Below are 26,118 nucleotides of genomic sequence, written 5' to 3' on the forward strand. Positions count from 1 at the left end.
CGCCCCTGAGGAGGAGGATCCTGGCGGCGGGACAGCCCCGCTCAGCCCCCTGAGCATCGGGCTCACCGGGCCGGCGGCGCTGGGTTCTGCTGTCAGCCCTGCGGGGGCTTCATCCTGGGCTGCAGCCGCGGAGGCGCTCGGTAGGAGCGGCGGGAATGAAGGCGGTGTCACCTCCGCCGCAGCTTCGCTCTAGGACACGAGTTTTCGCAGTGCTCTGACGCCGTGCGTGTGCTCCTGGGTAAACTCGTGGGCAGAAGTAGGGAAGGCGGCCTGGCGCGCACTGCCCGGCAGCCGTGGGTCGCTAATCGTCGCATCCCTCCGGTCAGCCTGAGGATGCCCGTGTGAAATGGAAAGCTGCTGCTGCTCCTTGACAAAGGGGCTGCCCAGCGTTGGCGGCTTTTGCCCAGTTTTGGTTGTTCTTTACGAGACTTGGTCGAATTAGACGAGTGTGAGATGAAACCCGGCTTCTGCTGCCGCCTGTGCAACCACTGGATCGTTGGTCGAGGATCTCTTAGGTGCCGTGTAGAGGGAAAAATCATAGGCAGTTAAACGAATTTACTGCTACTTAGTGCTTGCCTGCACGCAGAAGTGTATAGAGGGCGATGAATGAAGTTCTCAGCTTTCTTTTTTAAGGAAAAAAGGAAACATGGCTCTCGCTTTTGCAAAAAAGTCTTGGAGTCATGAAGCACAGCGGCTCATAACGCAGTTCTTTGGTACCTGTTTATTTGCTTAAAACTTTCCGTAGTTCGCAGCGTTAGAAAGTTGTGTGTAAGGTCTCAGTGAGGATGCCAATTGTTTGTGAAGCAGGGGGGTTATTTCAGGGCAGGGTTGGTGCAATACACGAGGCTCAGCTGGACGGAATAACGTGTTTAATTTGCTCATGCTCGAATGCTTAGTGAATTTAAACTGAATTCTATTTCCTATCTCTAGGACAGCACGAAGCCGCGTTCTTTTTTTTTTGCTTTGTTTGCCCATACGGCACCACTGAGGAAGTTCTTGGCGAATGCTGGAAGGAAAAGGTTCTCTGCGGAGGGGGAACGCGCGCTGTTCCTGCGGCACCTGCGTTGGGATAGTTCTGTCGTTGCAGCTGGTTTTGCTCCGCTGCTGCGGGCTGAGCTGAGGGCGGGCGCGGCGCGGGAGGGGCTCCGGGCCCCCGTGCAGTCCCACGGCCCGGGAATCACCCGCGCCCGGAGCCTTCGCGTCCCGCGGGACCCGCGGGGGCGGAGCGGGGCGGGCGGCGCCTGCACGTGACCCGGGCCCGCGTGACATCACGGCAGCTCCGCCGCGGCGCCGGGAAGAGCGCCGGGAGCAGCGCCGGGCCGGGCCGCCCCTCCCGCCCGCGGCTCGGGCACCTGCGCCACGGGGGGCGGCGGCCGCGCATCGCCGGGAGCCGCGGCCCGCGCCGGTAACTTTTCGCGCTGGCTCTGGGGGCGGCGGCGTCTCCTCCTCGCCGCCCGCGGGGCCGTGACTCACGGCGGGGGACGTGGACGCGCTGTCCCGCCCCGCGGCCTGCGCCGGCCCGAGCGCCGCAGCGTTCCCTGCGACCCGGAGCCGGCGGCGCAGCGCCGCCCGCCCGCGTCCTGCTGCCGGCCGGGCCGGGCCCGGCGGCGCTGGAAGGTGCTGGAAGGAAGGGGGACGGCGGCGGCCCATCCCGCTGAGGCACCCGTGGTCTGGCGGGGTGCGGGCCCGGCGGATGGGAGGGAAGGGGTCGCTTTCTCGGCCTGGGTCCGGATTGCCGGCCATAATGCGCGGTGTCTGCCAGCGGGGACTGAGCGGTCGCGCTGTCGGAGAGAGTCCCTTTGCTGAGGGGGTCGGAGGCGTCCGGGGAGCGGTGTCAGTTTCTCGTGGCTGCTGTCGTGCGTCTGAAGAGCCCGGGTTTCTGTCTGCTGTCTCCGGACGTGCTGTCAGGAGATGTTTACTTGCTTTGTGGTAACTTGTTAGCTTTCCAGTCTGCTCAGCTTGAAGTTCTCTGTGTCATTCACCTGTTGCATCCTGTCAACCCAGGTCGCGAGTTTTCTAGGACAGAAACTTGTCTGTACGGCGGTTAGTTTGCATGGTGCTGTTGAAAGGTAACTTTGCTTACATTAGTGGTTACTCTTCATTGTGCTGTTTTCCTGACGCTTATGCTGCTGAAGTCCACAGATCTGTCAAGACAGGATTTCGTTATGGGCTGGAAGCAAACCTTGGATCACTGGTGAAAGAGTAATGCTCTGTCTTCAGAAAATTCTTTCCCTTCTTTTCTTTTTCCTAAAGGGGCAGCTGGGCTCTTCCCTGCAAGGCTTTTTTTGAGGGAGTCTCCAGCACTGAGTCACGTTTCTGACTAACAGTTTGGATCACTGCGTGTCAGACAGTTTCTGGCTATGACTGCAGGTTATGTTTGTCTGTAGGGAAGAGTCCTCTTGGATCTGCTTCGTGTTCCAAGGTACATGGAGTTGATCTGCTGTTCCTGACTGTCAGAGAGAGGGCTATACCTGAGCACAGACAAAAGAAAACAGAAAGCCTGTTTTTTATTTCCTTTACTGAGTGTTGGGGCTTGATTTTTTTAGTTGAGTCTGAATCAAGACATAGCTCCCTTGCAGAAATAGAAAAACATCCCTTATATTTTAACTATAGAAACAAAAACTGTTTGAAAAATTCAGCCAGTTGTTGCTGATCTCTACCCTTCTATCATTTGGGTTGTGGAAGGAAGGCATTGGATGGGGTACACATTGTGCAAGGACCAGGTGGAGATTGGCCTTGGTACACTTCTTTGTCACTGCACCTGTGGCATTTTGACCAGAAGATACTGCTGCTGCAAGGCTTGTAAGGGCTGACAGGCTGTGTGGCTTCCTGCTGTGACCCCTTCTCGGAATCTAGCACTTGCAGTGATACTTTCTCATACATGAATATGCCCATGCATTCTTTTTCATACGGGAAGGCCAGCATTTGCAGGAGAAAAACCAGGGTGAAAATATTTAACAACTTTCTCCCAGACTCCCAAAATAAAAGGTGGAGGTAATAAACCTAAACCAGCCTGAGGGAGGATAGAAAATGGGTCATTTTGGAGCTGCATGGGAGTTCTGTAGCTGCCAGAGGAAAGTTGCAGCTACTTGTGTTGTGAAGGGATGCAGGGAGAAGTACCACAGCAGGATCTACGTTTATATAAATTGCCTAATCTAAAAAAATATGGACAGGAAACTTTATCACAGAATTAGTGTGTCCTGGCAGTGTGCCTGGGGTTGCTCTCGCTTGCTGTTTCCAGTTACTGCTGCTGCAGCTCCCTGTGCCTTGTCAGCACGTTTTCCTTACCAGCTGGCTGTGCAGGGAGGCAGGGGGAGGCTATGCAGGACAGGCGTGCAGCCCTACAAATACAGAGCAGGAGTTTGCTGCCTTGCCCCTGTCTTACACCTGCAGGAAGAGTCGTGTTTCCACTGTGGTAAAGTGCATTTGATTGCTATGACTCTATTTTCCTTTCTCTTGGGTTAGTCCTTGCAACTCGGCACGCTTGTTCTGAGGCAAACAGAAGGAATGTTGCTGTTTGAATGTTAGCTCAAGTGGTGATGGTCTCACATGTTGGAAGTATGTCTCTTGTAATTAGATCTGGCCTGTGATTGTATGGCTGTCAAGACTGACAGTTTTCAAAATTTCAAGTTTTGAATTTAAAAATCTTTAACTCTTGCTGTTTTTCAGGAGTTGTGATTCCATCTGTCTAAGGAAGAGTATAGAATATAATGTGCTTTGTCTTGGGTGCATTGGAGGATGATCCTGCTTTCTGCTCGGGAAGCAGCTGCTGTGAAAGTCTCATTGTTGCAGATGTGTGGGTCTTTGCATGTTGAATAGGAAAGCTTATCAGATTGTTTGTCATTCTCCCTCTTTTCCCTCCCCCACCAAGTAATGAGATTCACACACCTGACAGCCTTGGAGAAAAGTCAGTCTTCCAGAACTGTCATAGGTGTTCCTGCCCATTGCTGTGCGGGTTGAACCTGCCTGATTTTTTAGGTCCATTCGAAACCATTTCATGATTCTATACAAAGATACCTTGTTTCATTAGGGGAGAATGTTCTGCTGATCTTCTGTAGGATGTGTTGACTCGTTTTTCTTACAGCATAATAACTCAGGAAGGCAGAGTCACATTCTCTTGGCTGTGGAAACTGTCTCCGTGTGAAGGAACTTAATCTTAGGAGGGAATTCAGGGGAGTGCTTCCATCTGATAGGTACAGGTCTGCATTAAGGCTTATGAACAGCTTGAACTTGGTCATTAGATCATACTTCTGCCACTATACAAGTACTGTTTGACTTAACATTTTTGTTGTAGTTATTTCAGGTTTGAGAGATGTGTTTAATATTTTTAAATGAAAAGAGGCTGTCCATGTTCAGTCAGACCTTAAAAATATATCAGTTAGAAATGAAACAATGGCTTCCTTTAGCATTCCTGTGGCAATTTTGTTCTGTGACTTCCTGTGACCAAATACTTTTTTCCCCATATTTGAAACAGACAAATTTCTTTCTTGTGTTCCCGCTGAAAGGGAGACACCCCTAAAGCTAGTGTAACTTGTACTTTTATATTTAGAGATCTCAAAACTAGATTTCCTGTAAAGCAAAATTACTTGCTTAATGAAGTGTCAAAAAGAAAATTTTACAGTGATTTACATAATTTTGGTGTAATATTATAAATCACTTCGAAGTATGCACTGTCAAACTCTTAACAATCTTATTTGGGGAGGACAAAGGTTAACTAAGGTAGTGCACAGAGGAGAGCAGAGCGTTGCAGATCTTCCCAGTAGGTTTAAGGAGGGGAAAAATGAATGTTTATTTAGTGGGAAGTCGGTGAAGAAATGAAGAGAAAATGCTAGAGAATGAGAAATCTAATGCTTGTTTTGAGCAGACCGAAACTAGTGCCTATAAGGATTAAGTAGGAGAGCTATCTTGTGGGATGTGAGAATTGAAGCAATTTTAAAGCCATGTTGCAGAGTCAGGTTATATTGTGTACTCATAGAAACCTCTCTGAGATGTAAATAAGGTGTTAGGTGAGTATCAGACTGATTGCTAAAGCACATGACTGACAAGAGAGTAGGTGTCTCCTGGCGTATAAGACTTTCTAGTTTGTTTTAAGATTTAAAAAATATTGGCAAATATGCTCACAAAATTTCTTGAAGCCATTAGTGCATGGAAGCCTATCCTCTCCCCCTCCAGGGATCAGGGCAGTGTTGGCCCACTGGTCCTCCTGCAGCTGTGAGGCAAACAAGGTCCATTGGTTCAAATCAAGGCTTCCCACTTGCTGATAGAAATCATGATTAAAGTTTGTGATTTAAATAATTCATTTAAAGTTTGTTTTGCATTTGGTAATTTCTTAAAAGGCAGCTTTAGTCTAATCAGTTAGGCTCATCTAGTACTGCTTCTTGCCAAACAGGACGATACAGTGTATCTGCATACATCTGTTTATGCTTTTATATCACAGAAAATGTTTACATTACAAAATGGCCAGTTGTAATTACTGGGTGAATTTCTTTCCTCATGAATTGTACAAAACTGCATTTGAATAAAAAGGTCAAATCAAATAGGCACTTTTTTATGCTTATGCTATAATCACACAAATAATGTGCTGGATACATAAGAGAAAATATCCTTGCTGGAATGTGCTATTAAATAATAGGAATTTTATCAGGGTAGTGTTATCTGTACTTAACAGAATGAACTGGTTAGTTTTGGTAATTGTCTCTTTCCAGATCTTAGAATGAGCATTACTCATCTTTCCTTGTCTTGTTTTCACTTGGAGATTGTTAGAGAGAGGTACCTTCCCCCCATTTTATACTGCCTGCACCACCTTTGAGTGAACTGAACTAATTTAATAAGTGAATTGAAGAAACGAATCTCTCGGCCTTTTTAAGGCAGATTGTTGTGTACTGACTCTGCATGACTTTCTGGAGTTTAGAGTCAGACTTTTTAAACATTCTCCAGTAGCCATGTCCTGCTTGAATAGGGCCTGCGTGTGTTTAAATGGTTGTTTTAGATTTCATCATAATTTGCCATTGACTTAGAAAATAAATTAACAAGTGTAATCTTGAAAACTGTGTGTAAAACCAACTGAAAGGAAAATGTTTAGAATTTAAGTATTCTCATCTAGAGCTCTTATGAAATGAGGGTGAACAGGTAGGCTTCTGTAAGAGCTCTGTAGTATGTCTTGGTTGCTACAGACATACCTGCAGAAATGTGCCAGCCCCCAAAGGACTCCTCATGCCTTGCCAGAGATTTTTGCTGGAGACCTCACAGCCAGAGAGGCCCATGTAGTGGCGTTTTGCATGTCTGCCAGCAGAAGCTCACATGCAGCTTTGTGTGGGCACATGAGCTTGCACTGAGCAGCCTTTGGGACTTGCTGCTGTAGTGCGTGCCGTGACATGCAGGCACACATGCACACTCAGTCCTGCGGGCAGCCCTCAGCAGCGTGCATTGGCTTGCATGAGAAGGGCCACCGAGGCAGGGCAGCTCAGCTCAGCCAGCTGCGAGCTTCAGGAGTACAAGGAGAAGCTGTCACCTGGCCCTCAAAAACAACTGTGTGATTCCAGTCTTCTGACTAACTGCTTCCCACCTTTGGCCATTGTGTGCAGGAAAGAAATAATATGTTGATTTCTGTGAAAGGGTTAGGAACAAGTTCAAAAGGTGGCTTTTGTGTTTGCAGCTGGTGAGATAGACATTCTCAGGCATCTGCATTTCTGGACAGGAACCCAGGTAAGGATGTGATTTAAGGGCATGAGGACAGGAAAGGTTGCACTATTGCGCCTTCAAGGAAGGTGTCAGAACCCCTTCCTTAGCAAAGGAAAAGGAACTTCTGTTGTGAGGAGTGTTTTAAAATGAGAAATAAAAATTTAAAATGTAAGATACAGAATAACTATAGATCATACAAGGTAGCCTCTGTTATCAGTATGTGTCTGAAAAGCAGGGACATAACTTCCTGGCCTGTATGAGACTGAAGAAAAATTTTTCCTTGGTCTGCAGAAAGCTCCCAAGCTGCTGTTCTGTAGAAATTGAACAGGATTGGAGAAAGGAGAAGCCTTTGCCTGAAGAAAACGTTATTTTTCTTCCTATCGGTTGTACTTGGAGGTCATTTTCTGAAGAGCTGCTTTTAAGCTGCTGACTAGGGGTGAGGGTTGAAGAAAAAAAAACAAGAAGAGACTGCAGATTTTTTTCTCCCTTGTTTCAGTATCATCTTCCACTGCTACTCCCTGATACTTGCTCTGGGTGGTGCCTTTAGCAGTGTCCCAGAATCAGTGGACCATCCACACCCTTCTTCCTTGACACAAGGATCAAAATAAGAAATGGAGCCACTTGTTGGCTTAGTCCCATTGCCTACTCCCACACACTTGTACACATGCTGCAATTTGCAGCCTTGATCATGGATTTGCACTTATTTCTGAGAAGTCAAGGTTATAGGAGTGCTCTGATAGGATACCACATGCTGGCTTCCTGCAGACTCTGCAGGGGCATAGTCTTTGCAGGATTGCTGGCTTCTATTTGTCTTTGGGTCACGTGTGATGGCTCCCTTCTTGTGGCAGGGTTGTGCCAAAGTTGGGAATAGACTGCAGTCCTTGCAGCAGGATGCTTGTGACAAACTCAGATGGTCTGATGGTTACCTTCTTCTGCATTTTTCTGTTCAAACCTTTGTGCAGACTTTCAGTCGTTTCTGAGCTGTTATTGGGGCAATAGGAAAACATTGGTCTGTTAGCACCTCTGGTTCTGTGTACCTTGGTCGGGCACTTTGTGCATGGATGAGGGTGAGGCCTCCTGAGCACTTGGAGACAACCTGTGAGCAGAGTGGGTGGCTCTGCTTTCCCATCTGGTGGGTGTGCCGGCAGCGCAGCCATTTCACTGGCTGCGATTTCAGCCGTGGGTTCTGTCCGGCTCTGGACTGGTTTTGAGCTGAGTATTTGTGGTGATGTCAGGCAGTGTGAGAAGGGAACATGACTTGGCAGGACAAAGTCTGCAGAAAGTTCAGCTCCACATTTGGCCAAAAGCCTCGAAGGCAATGAGATTGACACACACATTCTGCTACACAGCCTGTCACACGCCCTCTCACATGCTCCCTTCCTGTCACACAGATCTCTTTATCTCACTTTCAGACCTTTAACCCTTCCCTCCTGGCTTCTCCTTGGTGGGTTTATAAAACTCAGAGAAGTCCTTCTTTTGTTGATACTGGACCTTGTAAGGGTTCAGTTGCAATGACCCCCAAAGCAGAAATAGCCTATACAGGCCAGAATCCAGAAGAGTAGTCAAAAGCAGGGCAAGTTTACTTTGCAGCAAAGCTCTTAATAGTCCTTTATTCTGACCTGCCCCTCCTCTGCCAGTCTTCACTGTGTTTCTTGGCAGCTCTTCTGATCTCCTTCATTGCTGTGCTGCAGTTTTCTGGCTGATCTATGTTTGGATATGTACATCTGCAGCCCTGCCTCTCTCCTCCTGCTCTTCTAAGAGCAGTATTAGCAAAACCCAACAAATTAAATCCCTGATGATGCTTGAGTTGGGAATAGACTACCAGTCAAGCTTACTCTGAAGCAGTTTAAAACTCTGTTACGGTGTCCCTCTGATGTGTGCTTTGTATGGGTATTTCAGTAGTACTGTAATTTCTTTCTGACCTCTGTGCTACATCTAGGGATGATCCTTCTATGAATGGGAATTGGTGCTTTTCCCCTACTGCCCTGAAGGGAATCTTAATGAGTTTCCTGCCTGTTTTGCAATCCAGTACTGTATTTCTGGTTTGCTTGTGAGCATTAGTATTTGTTTTGATTGGTGCTTTTGGATGGAATGGTGTTTGGATACAAAGTGTTATATAGAGACTTTATTAAGAGGTTCTTTCCCAGAAGCAATCTTGTATCAGTTATGGTGATGTGCAGTATGCTGATGGAAGTACTCCTGGGGTGGGAGGAAAGGAGGAAGTCAGTAAAATGAGCAAACAGTTCTACTGTAAGCAGCCTTCCCCTTCTGTTCTTTCCTCTTGTGCTTCTCTTCTTCATGTCCTCTAATTTCATAGCTGGTAGAGGATGGAGAAGACCAGTTTGAAAGAGAATGTAGTCTGGACAAGGCATAGGAGTTGAGAGCTTTTAAGTTCTGTTTTTGTTTATCTTTTTGGCTTTGCCATGATGTATGCTATGGCTTTATGTGTCTTTTGTCATCTTGTCATCCTGATAAAATGGTGCAGCAGCTTATTTTCTGCTTTTTTCTGTTTTAGTAACTCAGTGCAGTCAGTGGACTGTGCCATGTTCCTGCTCAGAGGAGTCAACAGCAGTTTGAGTTTCTGTGTTGAAGAGATGCACTGAGACAGCCTGGGGAGCTGAGGAGATTTCCCTTGATAAAAAGTGCTTGGCTAGATAGGCATGGATCATGAAATACCATTCTCTTACTGCATAGTTGAGATGAAATAATTTTTTAAGGAAACAGATAAAAAAACCCCAGTATGTTGTGGTATTATTTATCACTACCATTTTCTATCTGCAGAAAAAAGGCCTGCAGTACTCTTTTCCAGACATAATCTTATTGGTCCTCTTATTCCTTATGGACTAGGTTTAGCCTTTTTCCCTGACATTTCCACTACCAGGATGTTATTTTGGGTATTCTTTTTTTTTTGTTCTTCTTTTTTTTTTTTTTTTTTAAGTTCTGATCTCTTGCTTCAGATTGGAAAGAGCATTGGGCTGATTTCTCAGATCTGCTGTGAATCAGACTCCTGTTTCCCTGAAGCTGGGCTATAACGTCTGTGGGACTGAGGGTCATAAAGGAGGAATGTATGGTAGAGTTTTTGTTTTGTAATATGGTGCTCCCAGAAAAGTCTACAATTATTAAAGAGAGAGGCTTCTCTAATTTTCCCCACTCCCTTCCAATTTCTTGTCAGGCCCCATTTAAAAACCCCAGCTTTTTGGACCTAGTTGGTTGTTTTCATTGCTTCTGATCTCGGTGACACTGTTACTTCTTGCCTCTTTTACACTCTGTTCTCTGGGAGGACAAAGGAAGCCCTGGGTTATAAAACTGCTGCTTCAAAGAATGCCTGGGTGTTATGTTTTGCATAGCTATGTATAATTGTGCAGGGCAGGATATTGGTGGCTGAATAAATATAGAGACGGCATCCAGAAAGAAACTGAGTCTGTGGTCCTGTTTTCCATGATGTCATGCAGTGGCATTTACAGAGAAACAGAGGTGGTGGGGTCAGATTGCATTTTTGGCCTTCAAGTAGGATGTGATGAGCTATTGCTGCATGAAGGGTGTGTAAGAACTGGTCAGCAGGAGGATTAATGAGCTACAGACACCTCAACCTTAATTTTCCAAACTGAAGGGGGATTTTGTTAGCAGATTATTTTATAGTAAGAAGTTTTATTGGTTGCTTGAACACTTTTTACATTTGGGGTTTTTTTGTTGCTTTGGTGGTGTGTTTGGTGGTTTGGGGGGGGTGGGGTTTTTTTTGTTTGTTTGTTTTGTTTGTTTGTTTTTGTTATTGTGCTGGTGATGTGTGTATCTGGTGTTGTGGTTAGAAATGTGAAGGAATGACACTATTAGCCATTAGAGGGACCCTAGAAAGAAAAACAGGCATGTAAACCAAAACCACTTTTGCATAGGTACATGTGCAAGGAGAAAGAAGACTTACTGCTAGGATAGCTACATTTGCTTGGAGAAATTGAGTGCTACTGGCAAAAGAATGTTGTTTCCAATTTAAAGTGAGTTTCCATAGGAAAAAATTGCTATTACAGTTGATGCTGACACATTCTGTGGACAAGGACCCAGGCTGGATTTCCTCCCTTCTGCTTCCCCAGAAGCAGCACAGAGCTGCCCTTTGCTAGCAGGAGGGGGCAGCTGCCCTGAGTGTTTCATCCTCCTGGGAGGAGCACAGATGGAATTTTTCCTGTAGGAAGCCCTATCAGAGACTCAGTCATGCTTCCTGCCATCTGAAGGTCGGTGCTGATAGTGGTGCTGAGCTGTCAGTGAGCTGGAGTCGTGGCCAGGCCCAGGGGATTATTGCAGTTCAGCTACAAACAGCAAGTTCTGCTCATGTTCATCCCTGTGAGTGCTGCAGAAGTTGTGTCCCTCTAAAGCGACTCTGCTTTGTCTCCTCTCCCTGTTGAGAAACTGGCTACACAGCTCATCTGGCCAGACAGAACTGAGGAGGGATGGCTTGTCGTTTTACAGGATGCATGGAGGGGAGGATGGAGGGATGCTGCTGCTGTCACATCTTCCTTGCTGTAAGCCTGTGCATGCCCTGGTTTTGGCCATTCCTGAGGTGGCTATACTCTAGGTTAGCCAGAAGCTTGAAAGCTGAGGTGACAGTAGAAAGCTTAGAAGGGGTTAGAGATTTTTTTTAGTCTGGATCAGGGTTGTGTTGTTTTCCAGAGTTCAAAGGAACTTGTGTCAATGGCCTTTTAAAGGAATTTCATGGCAGCAAGGTGGCTACATCACTCCTGATATGACTTGTTATTCATCTCCAGTTCATTAACCAGGGAAAAGTCTTCTTACCATAATCCCTTCCTCCCTCTCTCTCTTCCCTTACTTCTTCTTCTCACTCTTCCCCTATCCACTTGCCTGCCTCTTTCTGTCTCCCGTTGTCAGAGGGAGCGATATTTCCTTGCAAACAGGAAGAGAGGCGGGAGCAGCCCTGTGTGGAGTGTGAATGAACTCCAATAACCTTGTCTTCTTTCTCCTCCACTCAGTTGCAGAACCAAGGACATCTGGCAACTGGGAGAGAGGGAGGGAGGGAGGAAAAATAAAGGCACAGTCCATTTCAGGATCTTACCCACCCTGAAAGTAGTCACATGTATGCTCTCTTTTCCTCTTGCTCCTTGTGTTGACATGGCTCTCTTTAATCAGACAGAAACCAAGAGTTGAAGGGAAGGGCAAACCCAAAACCTCAGCCTTTGCCAGGCAAGGTATAATGAGAGGCAGGTGAGAGAGCAGGGAGCACCTGCTTCTGGATGAGGCATGTGAGCAGGAGAGCTGACTTGCAAAACAATTGCTGTTGGGGGTGAGCTTTGCAGGGCCTGTAGTTCCCTGGGAACTGGAGTCAGCGCATTCCGTCATCATCTGATTTAAAATTTGGGAAGCTATATTTCTAAAATGAGGGAGTCCACAGGTTCTTCAGGAAAGAAACAAATATTGTACTCTGCAGATCGTGGACAAAGGAGCAGGTTTGGTTTTTTTGGACTTTTTGTGTGGAGCAAAGCAGAAATACTTTGGGCTTATTTTTTGCATTGTGTTTGGTCATACAGTTGTGCCTTAAGATTCTAATTCACTTTGCTAACCCATTTATTCACTTATTTCAGTCCTACATTCCTTCTTGCCTTATGTAGGGTGAAACTGGCTTGGAACTCCTGTTGCTACCATTGTTTATTTATAATAGACACTTCATCCACAGAATAGCTAAGTCATATTAAGTTCAGATTCATAAATGTCCATAGAACTCTATGTATTTTGGTTGTAGTTATAAGGTCTAATCCTAGAAGGAAAGTTATGGAGACTTCCAGTCTCTCAGAACTCAGCTTTAGAGTGTTTTTCTGTAATAGCCAGACTTTTCCCTTCTCAGTGTTCTTTTAGACATATTATCTTTCAGAGTAACACCTGAAAGAGAAGAAGAGTTTCTTCTCTTCCCAGTACTCTTTCAACCAAGTGACACACATTTGTTTATTTTAATCTTTTCAGTTGTTAGTCACTTCTGCTGTTGTTCTCTGAACTTTGTGCTGGTTTCCATGCCTGACCTGGGTAGGAGACAGCGTGCCTTGTCTTGAGACCAAACGAAACCCAGTGAGAGCTGGATGCTGCAGTGAGCCCCCTTCAAAGGGAGAGACAAACGCCTGCCGTGCCAAGAATCAGCAAAGGTATGGGTAATAAAGGAGTTGGTCAGCAGCAGGAGTAAAACCCAAAGTAAGGTGGGGGACAGGGGGAGGGAGGCAGGCTTTGGAAGTGAGCTAGGGAGGGAGAGGTGGCAATTAAGACCCTTAATTTGAGGGCAAGAGACCGGAATGCAGCTGGGAGTGACTTGTAGGCTCTTCTGCATAATTGTCAATGGCGGCAACAACTTAAAAGGCTTAGAAAGCAGTGCTGCAGTCTTGGACAGCTGCTCATGGTCAGCTGAAGCTTAGCTGGACAGCAAATGAAAGGAATCAGGAGGCTGTAGCTTTTCTTTATCAGCTTTGGAGGCTCGCAAACTCTGACAGTGGCTCGCAAACTCTTTCCTGCTTGTGGTTGCCTTTATGCTTCTGGGAGATCAAAATGGATAATGTGATTTCAAACTCTGTCCCGGTAGTTCTCTGAGAGAGGGATTTACAGCAGGGCCACTGAGCTAGTCTGTTCCCTGAGAGTTGCAGAACTTTTTTCCATTCTTTGTAGACATACTGTTCATAGTCATACTGTCAAAGTCATTCTTTACAGTGTCCTGTTGCACTGCTTTTCACATTTTGCATTTTTGTGATTTGTCTCTCCCACTGTCAATCCGAAGTTACTATTTTTTCACGTGAGTTTTGACAGTTTTCACATGTAGTATTACTTCATTTTCAAAGCAACAGATTCCTTTTCTGTCTTGAAAGGTACAAGGTGTCTTTTTCAACTTTTTCCTAATTGAAACGTGTCATATGTATACTTCTGCCTCACTCACAGACCTCCTGTGTGTTTCAGCATTTTTTGAGAAATGTGACGATGTAGAGGGAAGGAAGAAGAATGGGCCAACATGAGCTGGGAATAATCTTTGTTTCTCTGAAGCAGCTACAAGGTAGTACCAAGATCCAGTGGAAGATTTGTGAAAATACTCTGGCTGCTACACCAGGCACAGTATAGGAAAAGCATTAGGTCACAAGATATGGTTACTTGTAAGAAAGGATTGGAACAGTGGTGTCTCTCAAGGGGCTTAGATTTCACAGGACACTACAGCACCAGCAGAGAACTCAGTCTAACTGGTGTTGTTTTCTTTTCTTGGCCATTTAGATCTGCAGCCAGCATTTGATAGCCAGTGTAGCATTATCACTGTGTGAGTTGTGCATTTAGGTTTCAGCAGAGGTCATTATGCACTGCCGTGGGCCAGCTTTCAGAGATAAATGCTAGCAGCCAAAGTGAATCTATACTGCATGTCAGAGCACACCTAGAAGCCAAAATGCCAAATTATATCCCTGCTTTAGTTATCTCTGAAAGATAGCCCTTCCTGTTAGTTCTGTTTGTTCACCAACAGCCTATTAAGGCCCGTGCAGAGAGGTGCTGTCCTGTTGACACACAGTGAGCACAGTCATGTTGGCATATGTGTACAAACATGAGGTCTCTTCCTCATGATGCTGACATGCTGCAGAGTGCTAGTGATTCATTACAGAACTGAAACATAGCTATATATGTTTGCCTTGGCAGAAACTGTAATTGTAATTTACAGGGCTAGGACTGCAATGAGTAAATCCTGTTTTGAAACATCACAGAGACTTGAATGTGTTACACATGAACAGTGAGTTTCTTCAGAGATGTGCTTGCATCTGGTCTGGTTTCTGATCCTTAAACTTCTCACAGAAAGTGCCAAACTAAGAATACCAGGGAGAGGACAGCACTCTTTAGCAGAAGGCTCACACTGACTTGGCTCATTTGGTTTCTGTATATTCTGTGCTGCTCAGTGATATCTCCTTTACTGTCCTCAGTGATCTGTAGCTTAGTCTGTTGATGATGGGTCAGATCAAAGTCTTCCTGAAGAATGCGTAAGTGCTTCAGCTGGCTTAGAAGAAGACTCAGCTGAGGGAATGGGATGAGATTGTTGCTGGAGGAAGTAATGAATGTTTCTGACATTTAGCATGAAGTACAAGAGCCAGGGCTGCCGTCTTTAGTCTCTGAAAAAGCAGTACTTTGTTGTAGGAGTGCTGACCTGGAGACCATCAGTATCTGAGTTGTTCTGTTTTCTCAGAAAAGAAGGGGAGATGGAAGAAATGGAGTAGGGTGAAGCTGATGGCAACACATTTCAGAAGTGTTTAGTGTTATATTTGAGACATGGGTGGCAAGGGCTAGCAGAAATTTGTTTCCATCAGCCTTTCATCTCCACATGTTTCTTCGCTGGAGTATGTCTGCTCATCATGTTACTCTCTTCAAGATGCTGCATTTGAGAGAAGCAATTGCTTCATCGTTTGTCACATGGCCAGTCCTGGTTTCTGTAACTGAAGGAGTTGAGACAGACAGTGGGAGGCAGCACAGCTGACTGTGGCAAGAAGACAGTGTTCCCTCTTGCAGTTAGGACTTGCATCACCTTTCTGCATTTTTGGTTGAAGTGGCGGGGCAGATTGGAAGGTGTGAATCTCTAATAACGTCATTATTAGAACAAAACTTAGCAAGATTTTTAGTCATATAAAAACAATCCTCATGCATTTCTGTGAAAACTAAGCCTCAGGCCTTGTCACATAGCTTCTCACTTGTGTGCATGTGAGGAAGATGCTCAGTAGGCTTCTTTACCTTGCACCAGCGTGCTGTTCACTGTTAGGTCAGTTTTTCAGCCTGCAAGTGTTATTTTTGCACCTACAAAAGGATAAGTGCTCTGTCTTAGGAGCAGAGAAGACAAGTAACCTTTTCTATCTGGTCCATTTCTGTTTTGGGAAGGTTGGAGGCTAGTGCATGAAGCAGAAACACATTGGGTAGTTCTACAGTGCAGAAAGTGGCTTCTCTGTTGCTGTGTCCTGGATGTGCTCATGGATTTATATTCCCCTCTCTCTTGGTAGCTTGCAGTCTCTCAGACACTCCTCTTTGGTCTCCAGATGGCTTGCTGACAGCAAGTTTCACTCTTGCAATGTCAGTCATTGTGTAGATCACACAGTTCTGAAATCCCATTAGGCTGTACCGTTCTGTTGTTTTCTGGAATAAGTTTCAGTTGAGGCAGAGGCGCACTAAGAATGGGTCACTGTACTGGAGGCCTGGGCCTGAGCACTGTTACTCAGTCCCTCAGATGGGTGACCAAACCCTTCCTTTGAAAAATTGCCGCAGTAGTGCTGCTGGTGATTCATTCTGCACAATAATTAATCTTTGAGTGAGTCTTTTGCGTGGTTTAAAGGAATGTGGAGATGCAGAGGCTTACTCTTAGCTTACTTGTTTCATGCCCGAACATGTCCAGAGACATCTGTGTCAGCATTGGTGAGGAGCTTACATAGGACTAGGAATACAAATGGGGTTTGGATTTATTGCAGTAAAGTTCCCATCTCCATCTGATGCTCTATGCTGCTTCCACAAGGTTTTCAGATTCTGCAAGATTTACTGGGGAGACTTTTTTAAAGAAGTTGATTGTGGTAGCCGCATAGTTCCTTTGAGGACCATGAGTTTCTTCAAGTTGCTTGCAAATCACATCGGTTAGGTTGTACTATCCCATAGTAGGACTTCCTTCTGTCTGTAGGTTTAAGTTTCATATTTGCTGTCACTGCTTTTATCCTAGATAGTCTGTTTCTCCAGCTCCCTTAGGAAAGGGAGCTCTGAGTTCCTGATGCAGTCTGAGGCTATGTTTACAGATGTCACGTGAATGAATGTGCCCTGTGGGTTTTAACACCTGCATTCACAGTGTAATTGGAGATGACAGGATCTCAGCAGACCTGACAATGTGACTTGCTTTTATACTTGATGCCTGTTTCAGAGTTCTGGGAGGTGGTTCATTTTTAGAAGCATTGCTTTCATCTTTGTTTTTGACATTCTGAGAGAAGTTGTGTGGTCTGGTCCAAATACCCAGGAGGAAAGAAGGGACCTGGGACAGTGGTTTTCTGCCTCTTCGTGGTGAGCACTTGAGTGTGTGAGGCATGCCCCTGCTTGCCTGATGCTCTTGTATCTGAACTGCTTCAGAGCTTTCTGTCACCTCCTGTCTTTCAGGGACAGATAGGCTTCCAGTCCTGAACTCAATCATTCAAACAGGCCTTTCACGTAGTTGCTTTTTAAATCAGTTAATCTCTTTAGCTTGCGTTTGTAAATCACTGAGTTAAGATCAAGTGACGTTCAATCAGCTTAGGGGTGTTTACATTAGCAATTTACATGAGTTTCACTGAATCTGTGTGATCTACTGAGTGGCTCCTTTCTGTGCAGGTGGGGCTTTTTGGAGAAAGTGGTTGGATTTGCTTTCCAGTTTCAGGTTCTGTAGTGGAGTTAGGGCTCTACTAACTGTAATGAAGATGCTTTTCAGTATGGTTTCTAGGTTCCACAAAAGGGTGTCCTCAGAAGGCTGGTGGTGAATCCATTTCCTGAGAATGGCATCATGGCCATTTCCCATAGGGAGGATGCTGGCTTTCAGTTTCTTACTGTAGGTGAGGGGAGGATTTGTCATCCTTATCTTTGATGTATCATTGACCTTTGTCAGTCTTCAGCTACTGATACTAGGAGGGAAATTCAATGCTTTGTAGTCTGCTAAATAGTTGTATGAAAAATCTCTTTTCCAATTTTCTATATGCTCTGCAATGTGTGCACCAAAATTCAGGGCAGCTGGCAGCACTGAGCTGTTTGTTACTGGAAACTTTAACAAAGGCCACTGGTTATAATGTCAGGAATTTCCTTCTTACACACTTGGAGAGATCAGGGATGAAGTGCTCTGGTAGTGTTGGCAGTAATGAAGACTTGCCTTGCTTTGATAAATCTGTTGACAATGAAATAATAGTTTTGCACCTGGATATGCTAGTCTTGTACCTTTTCCCACAGTTTGTTGAAATATTGTGTTTTAAGAGTGGAAACATTGATAAAACAAAGCTAATTACGGAAATGGAATCTTGAAGCTTGCTTGTGATACCGCTTGTAATAGGTTTTGGAAGTTAATAGTCTCAATAGTTGAACTCTTGCCTCTTTTGCATCTGTTTGTTTTTTCCACAGGTACTTCCTGACTTTCAGCAGTAGAGAGAAACTAAGGACTTTGAAGATAGATGCCTGTGGCCCTTTGCTTGGCAGAAACAATGCTGCAGCGATGAGATTATAGTGAGCCCTTCCTGTGTGGCTTCCATGGGTCCCACTCAACTCAGCACACAGGATCATGGGAAGAGGGTGGCAAGTGTATTTGAAATGGAGGAGGAAGGGCTTGCACTCTTCCCGGGCTCAGAGAACCCCCCTGAGCATGCAGGTATGCAAAAATTCTCGCTAAATCTATGCATGATAAAGACTATCCATTCTTTCAGCTGTAAGCAGAATTGCTACTTGGCAACATTTTAGGACAATTTCTACTGTGCTTGAGACACTGATGTCTAAGAATAGAGTCAGTTATTGATAGCTGAAGACTTGGTTTATCTAAGTGATAAACGTGTTGAATATTTTGCTTATTTGACCTTCTAGAGACTAGGTCCATGGCAGTAAGATAAAGATTTTTTGGGCTTACCGAAAGTTGCTGAACAATAAAGCTTTACTACAGGTGCCAATCCAACAAGGGTAGGTGGTGCAAAGAAGTGATAGGATTTTGCAAGTTGGTGCAATGGGAAGACAGTAGGAGTTTCTCCATGTATTTCTTAGGTTAACTGAGGATGAAGAGTATCAGACATAGAACTGAGATGATGTAGTTAAAGCTGCTGCTGATAGCCACGATCCTACACTTTCAAACTGTAAGAAGACTGTATAATATCTCTGGACAGGTAACACAAAAAAAAGGAAAGCATAAGTGCATAGGATCATCTTCTTAATGAAGATGATGAAACTTAATGAAAATATGACAAATTAATGTGTTTGCTCAGCAGTGAGGCAATGGGCAATCTTGATATAAAACAAAGAGAGAATCTGAACATTGAATGAGCATTCCTCAGTGGAGTAGAAACAAAGAGTAGTTAAAAGGTGATATGAGATTGTCCAATAAAAGTCCTTAAAATGGGTCTGAGGACTTGAAAAGAAAGCAATTGATAGATTAATTCCTTATGAAAATGTAAGGAAAAAAGACAAAAAATGTGGAAAATATTTATTAAATAGGGAATCTACAGAGGAAGGAGGACCCTAATGAGCGTTAAAGGTTCAGAAGTGGCATTCATACTTTCTTTATACATCTTACATTATTTCTGTGTTACCTTTGACTACAGAAAATAACAATAATCATCTATGTAACTAAAATAATTCATGCTCAGAGATGGAAAATAATTTGCACAGATCAAATAATAAACCTATCTGTCTCAATAAACTAGTCATAGAAAAGGTAATAAGAAATTTATGTAATGTCTTTAGAGACAGCTAAGAAATCCAAAAGAGGGACAGATTTATCTGTGGAAGTCATTGGAGTACTCTGCTGTTCCTCAGAAGCATATGAACGTCACTTGAGGCTTCAGCAAAGTTGTTACACTAGTTAGTCTGCCATTACATGTGTTTATACTAAGTAATCTGAAATAACTGTAGGCATTGCATAATTTTTACTTGGTAGTGTGTGAAGAGAAATAGAGTTGAACAAGAGAGGAGAATATCAGAAATTTAACCTTTCTGATGACATTTTCTTGCTGTCTAATCTACAATGAGAAGTGCAGGCCAAATTGAGTGACCTCCAGGCCTCTGTAAAGTCAGTGGTATTGAAAATCAACACCAAGATATTTATGGCTGGAAACTTGTATTGAGGAACACAAATAAAACTGGTTACCATTAAAGGAACTTGAGCAGAATAGTAAATATAAACACAAGTAAGGAAGTATTGGAAGAGTAAGTACAAAAATAAGATGTGCAATGGTAACCCTGATGCTGGTCAAGAAATGCAGTAGCCTTTTTCTTCAAACTAAGCAGTAACTCCAGTGTAAAGGCTTTCCAGGCATATCTAAACATTATCTGGAGATGTATCAAGACATGCTGGTTGTAATCTTTATAACAGCTGCCATGAATCAATAATATCTGACACTCAGAAAAATACCTGCACTATAAGCTGTGTAGAATATCAGATGTCAGCATAAGTAGAATTAAATGGATGGAAAAGAGAGAGGGCTAATAGAGGGGGAATGCACATGTAATATTGGCAAGCATTCGACTGGAGTGCTTAAGGTGTGTTGGAGCAGACCAAAGATGTTTTCAAAATGCAGAGCCACTGATAAGATTAAAATCCCTCTGAATGATATAGGAAGAGTTGGGAGCTGCTGCACAAAACCAGCTGAAATGTGAAGCAGTAGTGAAGGTGCCATGTTTGAGACAGAACAACAAGCTTTAGTAAAGGAACTGTCACTATGAGAGTGTTTCAGCTTTAGGAGTGGGGAGTGCCCTTCTTGAAGAGGAGATGCTGGCTTCAGGATTCCAAAGGCTCACAGAGCTTGTGAAGTGCACTGCTTGTGTGCTTATTGCAGCTAACTCCATAAGCTGCTGTCTTCTGTTTCAACAGTTTCCCCAGGTGTTCAGTTACAGGGATTGTCTGCTCAGTCTGGTTTTTGTAGGGTCACAGTTTCAGTACTGACTTTCTGTCACTACTGAATTGAGGAAACATTTTTGCCTTATTCTTGTCCCTATGTATGGCAGAAAATAGAAGTAAGAGAACTTGAGGTGAGTTCTGAAGAAATTTGCTTTTTTCACAGTCTTGGATTTCACCTCAACTTTTTTATAGTTCTTTCTCACATTAGTAACGCAACTGTAATTGGAAAGTGCAGAACACTTGGCCTCAGCGTGTTTTGGCTCTTTCACTCTGTTTTGGAGAGGAACAAGCGTGAAGCTATATTTGTTTATATAGTTGAGGTGAAACCTTGTGGATTATGTCAGTAAGTTTGTCGCAGAAGACTTGTTTGCCCAGAAGGGGTGTGTGTGGCTGGTAGATAATGGGTTTGAGCGAGGATATTGGGGCACGCTTCATTCATGTCTGTGAGTTTCCTTTTTTTTTTTTTTCCCCTCACTACCGTTCATTTTGGTAGAAAATCCCCCCTTGAAGCGGAAGAAGGGCCCGGCCCCTAAGATGCTGGGAAACGAAGTGTGCAGCGTGTGTGGGGACAAGGCCTCCGGCTTCCACTACAACGTGCTGAGCTGCGAAGGCTGCAAGGGCTTCTTCCGCCGCAGCGTCATCAAGGGCGCGCAGTACGCCTGCAAGAACGGCGGCAAGTGCGAGATGGACATGTACATGCGCCGCAAGTGCCAGGAGTGCCGGCTGCGCAAGTGCCAGGAGGCCGGCATGCGCGAGCAGTGTGAGCGCTGGGATGGGGATGGCACAGCCGGGCTCTGGGGACCGGGGCTGTAAGGCAGGGGGCAGTGCCAGCGCTTGGGGAGGGGGGACGTGGAAGCTGTGCAGGCTGAACATTGGAATGTGTGTGGGAAGTCACTGAGAGCTCAACAAGGATCACTTGGGGAGGCGAGGCTGTTAGCGGAACTCTAACACCTGGCCCTGCTTTGTTCCTTGTAAGAACTTGTGGAATATACCAGCAGAGGAAAGACTCACATGTTCATCAGGGTGCTGTAAAGTGTGTCAGGCACGTCAGGCTTGTGACCAGGACTGTTAAGATTGGTCACCATGCTCCTTGAACAACAGGCACTTTTCTTTGCTTCCTGCTGTGAGCCTGCAAAAGAGGTCAAGGGCAGCACCACAGTACTGCAGCTGTGTTTGTGCATGAGCTAATCTCATTGCTCCCTTTGGTGATCTCTGCTATTTTTCTCACGCTAGCCATAAGGATGCTGTTTCTAAATACTCACCAACATTTCTGCTTGCATATCAGGAACAGCCCTCTTTGGCCAAGGTATCCAGGTTTCATCCCTTTGCTGGTCAAGACTGACTGAATGAATGCTCAATTAAAGTTAGATCTGTGTGAAGTCTTCTTTTTTGACAGTCAGCGCCCAGAACAGCTAGGAATAGTGGGTGTTTCAGAAGCAAAAAATAATTTTGCAAAAATTAAGTCCCAATGAGCTAGGAGACATACTGTTCACTTTTTCAGCATGAAACACAGCACATCATATATCTTTGTCTCACTGGTTTGTATCAGCATTATGTATGTTGTCTTTACCCCATTTCCCCATTCCCAAGAGATACGAAACAGATGTGTTTGAAAAGCAATGCAATAAGACCACTTGTTCACTTTGCTTCTCTTTTGTTGCAGGTAGATACAAAGAGCCTCAGTATGTTTCTGCATTTAGTAATTGTTTTGTGTTGAAGACAGCTCAGGAAAATTAGGTCAAATGGAATCTTGGTGTTATTATCAAGAACTTAGCAATACTTGTTGATGCTGTAATCCCCACTCCAAATTTGCCTTGTTAGTTTTGACAGAAACGAAGGGCTTTTTCCTCCAGCTGTTTCACTTACAAGGTCATTCCAGAACTTCCCCCCTAGTAATTGCTGGAAACATTCTTCTAATTCCCAGACTGAAGTTATTCATGACCAGTTTATTGTTCTTAAGCCAGTGTGAACCATGAGGTTAAATAATTCCTTCCTGACAAGCTGAGTAAGTTAGATTGCTTTGAATTTAGCATGGTGTAGGAGCTTGCACATAGGCAGTTTTTAAGATTAATTAATAGCCAAGTAACATGTTACCAGATAAAATTTTTTTGTGCATTGGAGTCCCAAGATGAGGGACTGTTATCACTTGGATCAATTACTTCCCTTCTTAAACTGACACTGTAAGTAGCATTCTCTAATCTTATAGATCATCCTTATTTTGGTAATTGTATTAAATGCCTTTGCTGTTAGAATTGTAAATTTTGTGCATGGTGCATGTACTTGAGCACACATCCTCCGTGTTTGAAGTCAGGGATAAAGGTTGCTGTTCTCTGTCTATCTTTCCAATCCCAAGAATGCTGTCTTACAGCAGCTCTCCAGTTCTTGTCTTTGTTTAATGTGATTCTGTTAAGAAGTGCAGTTATGTACCTGTTCAATTTTAGGGCCTCCTGCTTTTCTGTGTAGCAGGTATAGAATCATCAAGGTTGGAAGAGATCTTTTAAGATCACCAAGTCCAAATGTCTACCCAGCAGTACCAGTGTAACCTTTAAACCACTAAACCATATCACTGAGCACAGATTCAGGTGCCCTTTAAACACCTCCAGGGATGGTGACTTCATCACCTCCCAGGGCAACTTGCTCTAATGCATGCCCTAACAAGGAAAATTTTTTTAATACCTAATCGAAATCTCCTCTGTCTCAATTTAAGGCCATTTCTTCTTGTCCTCTCACTGTGGGCATGGCAGGGGGAACTAACCCCCCCACCTCATTACAACCTCCTTTGTTTTCTGTGTTATCTGTGCATAAAAAAATGGCCAAAGAATCTTTTGGCACTTTTAAAGTCTTATTTGTAAAGTCAAACTTTATTTATCTTTGTTTTTAAAGATACAGAGGGAGTTTTTTTTTTCCCCAGTCAGTTCCTTTTCTGGTTTCCTTCCCTCCAGAGTGTCAGTCACAGCACAGAGCCTGGTGCTGTCAGAGCCTTGCTGAGGCTCTGCTCAGTCCCACTGTCCATGTCACTGACAGGTGTTAAACAGTCCCAGCACCAACCCCTGGGGAACAGCACTCCTCACTGATCTCACCTGGACATTGAACCATGGGCCACAGCTCTTCGAATGTGACCATCCAACCAGTCTTTTATCCTCCAAGTGATCTATCTGTCAAATCTGTGCTATTCCAGTTTAGAGACAGGGATGCATCACTCCAGAGATTGGAGGAGGCGATCCTTGAATATTAACCAGCTTTCCTGGGCCCCTCTTCCCTCCAGCACTTTATCTGATAGTACTCTACTGAGCAGATTCCTGAAGAGGCCAGAGTCTGCTCTCCTGAAATTCAGGCCAGCCAACTTGCTGTGCACCCTCTCTCTGTGATGCCAATATGATCACAGCTGTGCAGGTGTGTGCATGTTTTTAGCTCCTCTTATTTGTTCCCTGTGCTGTGTGCATTTGCATAGAGGCATTTGAGTTTGGCTTCTGATGAACCTGACTTAATGGATGGAGTGGCAGGAATTCCGTTGTGCTGCCCTTCAGGTGCTCTCCTGCTGACCTGCATACACTCTCCAGGCTCTGGGCATCTCTTGCTGGCCCTGGCATCAAACTGGTTTGGGAGAGGAAAGGGATGGGTTGAGGTTCCTGTCCCTAGGCAGATTTAGTTTAAATCCCTCTTTGCTGTTTGACAAGCCTAGGAGAAAAAATGTGATTCCCTTTCTCTGACAGAGGGACCCCATCAGCCCTCAGTAGAGCAGATGCCTTTGAGTTCTGTTCCTTACAGTGTTACATCCAACTGACATCTGCCCTTTGACTTAACAACTGAAGGAGACTTGTTACACTTTTCCTGAAGGACCTGGGGTTGGTCCTCAGTACGTTTATGCCAAATTACTCTTCCATTATTCATCTTGAGGTATCTTACTGCTCTAGTTTGCCGCAGGTGGCCTGTATAGCAAATTACTCTTTCACTCTCAAACTCCACCCAGGACTGAGTCTGACCTTTGAAGAGGGTGAAATGACACAAACTGTTAAATTAACAATATTGAAAAAAGACATGACAGCAGGATAATATAAAATAGGGTGGACACACTGCCATATGAAGGGAGCATCTGTTGTAACATGACACTTTAGGGAATTGCTTTATGGGGAAAGTCACTGTTGTTTTTCTGAGATCTGCAGGGCATCATGAGTAGAGCTTATGCCTTTTGTGAACACTTTATATAACAGTATGATTAGCAGAAAGGCAATGCAAAACTTTAAGGAGGGAATAGAGAGAAAAACAAATAATATCACTGTTGGCTCTGTTGTGTACACTCTGCTATGCCCAGTACAAACAGCTCTGATCTCTGCCTCTCCATCCACAGCACGTTACCCTGTGTTTAGTGTGGTTTCCACTGTTCCTATGATTGATCATGAGCTATTCCTGCTTTAGATGTTCTGTCTGAAGAACAGATCCGACTGAAGAAACTGAAGAAGCAGGAAGATGACCAGGCTCGGACAGTTGTGGTGCGTCCAAACCCTCCAAATCCACCAAGCCCTTCTCACAAACTGACGCCGGAACAGCTGAGCATGATAAAAAAGCTCGTGGCCGCTCAGCAGCAGTGCAACCAGCGCTCCTTCACAGACAGGCTCAAAGTGACGGTAAGAACTCTACCAGTGTACCCAAAATAAGGAAAAGTGAAGTCTGGGGAGTTGCATTTTAGGTAAAAAATTTGGCAGAACAGAGTTGCTTTAGACACGGCATCTGTGGGCTAAAGCTCTGTAAAGAATAGGAAAAGATGATATTCTGAAGTTGTCGTTTTCTTTCCTTGTTCTCTTCATCTTATCTTTCATCTTTGGCTCCATCTTTCACAAATATTTGCTGTCTCTTCCCATTCCTACAGCCATGGCCCCAGATTCCTGATCCAAATAACCGTGAAGCAAGGCAGCAGCGTTTTGCTCACTTCACAGAACTTGCAATTATCTCTGTGCAAGAGATCGTGGACTTTGCCAAGCAATTACCTGGCTTCCTGGAACTCACCAGGGAAGATCAGATTGCTTTACTGAAGACATCTACCATAGAGGTGAGGGTTTGACTCCACCCCAGATCATAGCAGCAGAGATGAAAGAATTTGGAGTTATCCACCCAGAGAACTAGTTCTGTCCCTTTTTTGAGGATGGCATACTGAGGGATCTGAGCTGTGGGACCACTACTGCAGTGTGACATTATACTGGCAGGAGGCCTGGTTATATACTGCATAATACTTCCTGGTTATACAGGAAGGGAATGAGGCAAGTGCCTTGGTAGTGGTAAGCAGGAATTTCCCGTTTCCCAGAAGCAAGACACCACAGACTTTGTCTTGGAATTTTTAAGCGCTCTGAGAAACTGGAGTGGTTTTGTTTGGTGTTTGTTTTGTTTTGTTTTTCTTTCAAAGATGCTTCAACAGTCAGCAATGTATTGATGTTGTAGCATTTCTTCCTGCTTTCAAAGCAAGTATATCTTATTCCTGTCCACAGGTGATGTTGTTGGAGACATCTCGGCGCTACAATCCAGAGATTGAGAGCATCACCTTTCTTAAGGACCTGAGCTATAATCGGGATGACTTCGCCAAAGCAGGTGGTGCATTAGACAGGTGTTTCTTCCTCTCTACTGTCTTGTCTTGTGTTCTTACATATTTTCCTTTTTAATGTGGGCAGCTGGAAGTAGTTTGTGGTGAGAGGTTTAGAACAGGACCAAACCAATAGCCTCACAAACCATTTTTTTTTTTTTGCTTTTAATGTACCAGCTCATGTTATGCATTTTTCTATTTTTCTGCATGTCAGTTTGCTTGGGAAAATCTGGACTCTTAAAGCATAAAAATATTGCCACCTAGGACTGGCAGTTGGTGTGAAATT

General features: G+C 44.5%; 1 protein-coding gene across 7 annotated transcripts in view; it reads left to right on the forward strand.

Annotated features, from left to right (window-relative positions):
* The first annotated feature begins 1 nt into the window (after position 1).
* NR1H3 (nuclear receptor subfamily 1 group H member 3) overlaps positions 2-26,118 on the forward strand; it is a 30,717-nt gene continuing 4,600 nt past the window's right edge. The window contains exons 1-8 of one of the 7 annotated variants that reach the window (XM_074543130.1): positions 1,264-1,405; positions 12,643-12,818; positions 13,615-13,708; positions 17,785-18,028; positions 20,754-21,020; positions 24,677-24,885; positions 25,128-25,307; positions 25,741-25,840. In XM_074543130.1, the coding sequence (XP_074399231.1) occupies positions 17,911-18,028; positions 20,754-21,020; positions 24,677-24,885; positions 25,128-25,307; positions 25,741-25,840 (874 nt within the window). In that variant the 5' untranslated portion in view covers positions 1,264-1,405; positions 12,643-12,818; positions 13,615-13,708; positions 17,785-17,910. Of the gene's footprint in view, positions 223-1,263; positions 1,406-1,502; positions 1,618-12,642; positions 12,819-13,614; positions 13,709-17,784; positions 18,029-20,753; positions 21,021-24,676; positions 24,886-25,127; positions 25,308-25,740; positions 25,841-26,118 lie in introns of those variants that run through there. The other 6 variants (XM_074543129.1, XM_074543127.1, XM_074543131.1 and 3 more) reach the window with 6 other exon arrangements.

This window comes from Zonotrichia albicollis, chromosome 6, assembly GCF_047830755.1.
Source record: "Zonotrichia albicollis isolate bZonAlb1 chromosome 6, bZonAlb1.hap1, whole genome shotgun sequence".
Taxonomy (NCBI): Eukaryota; Metazoa; Chordata; class Aves; order Passeriformes; family Passerellidae; genus Zonotrichia; species Zonotrichia albicollis.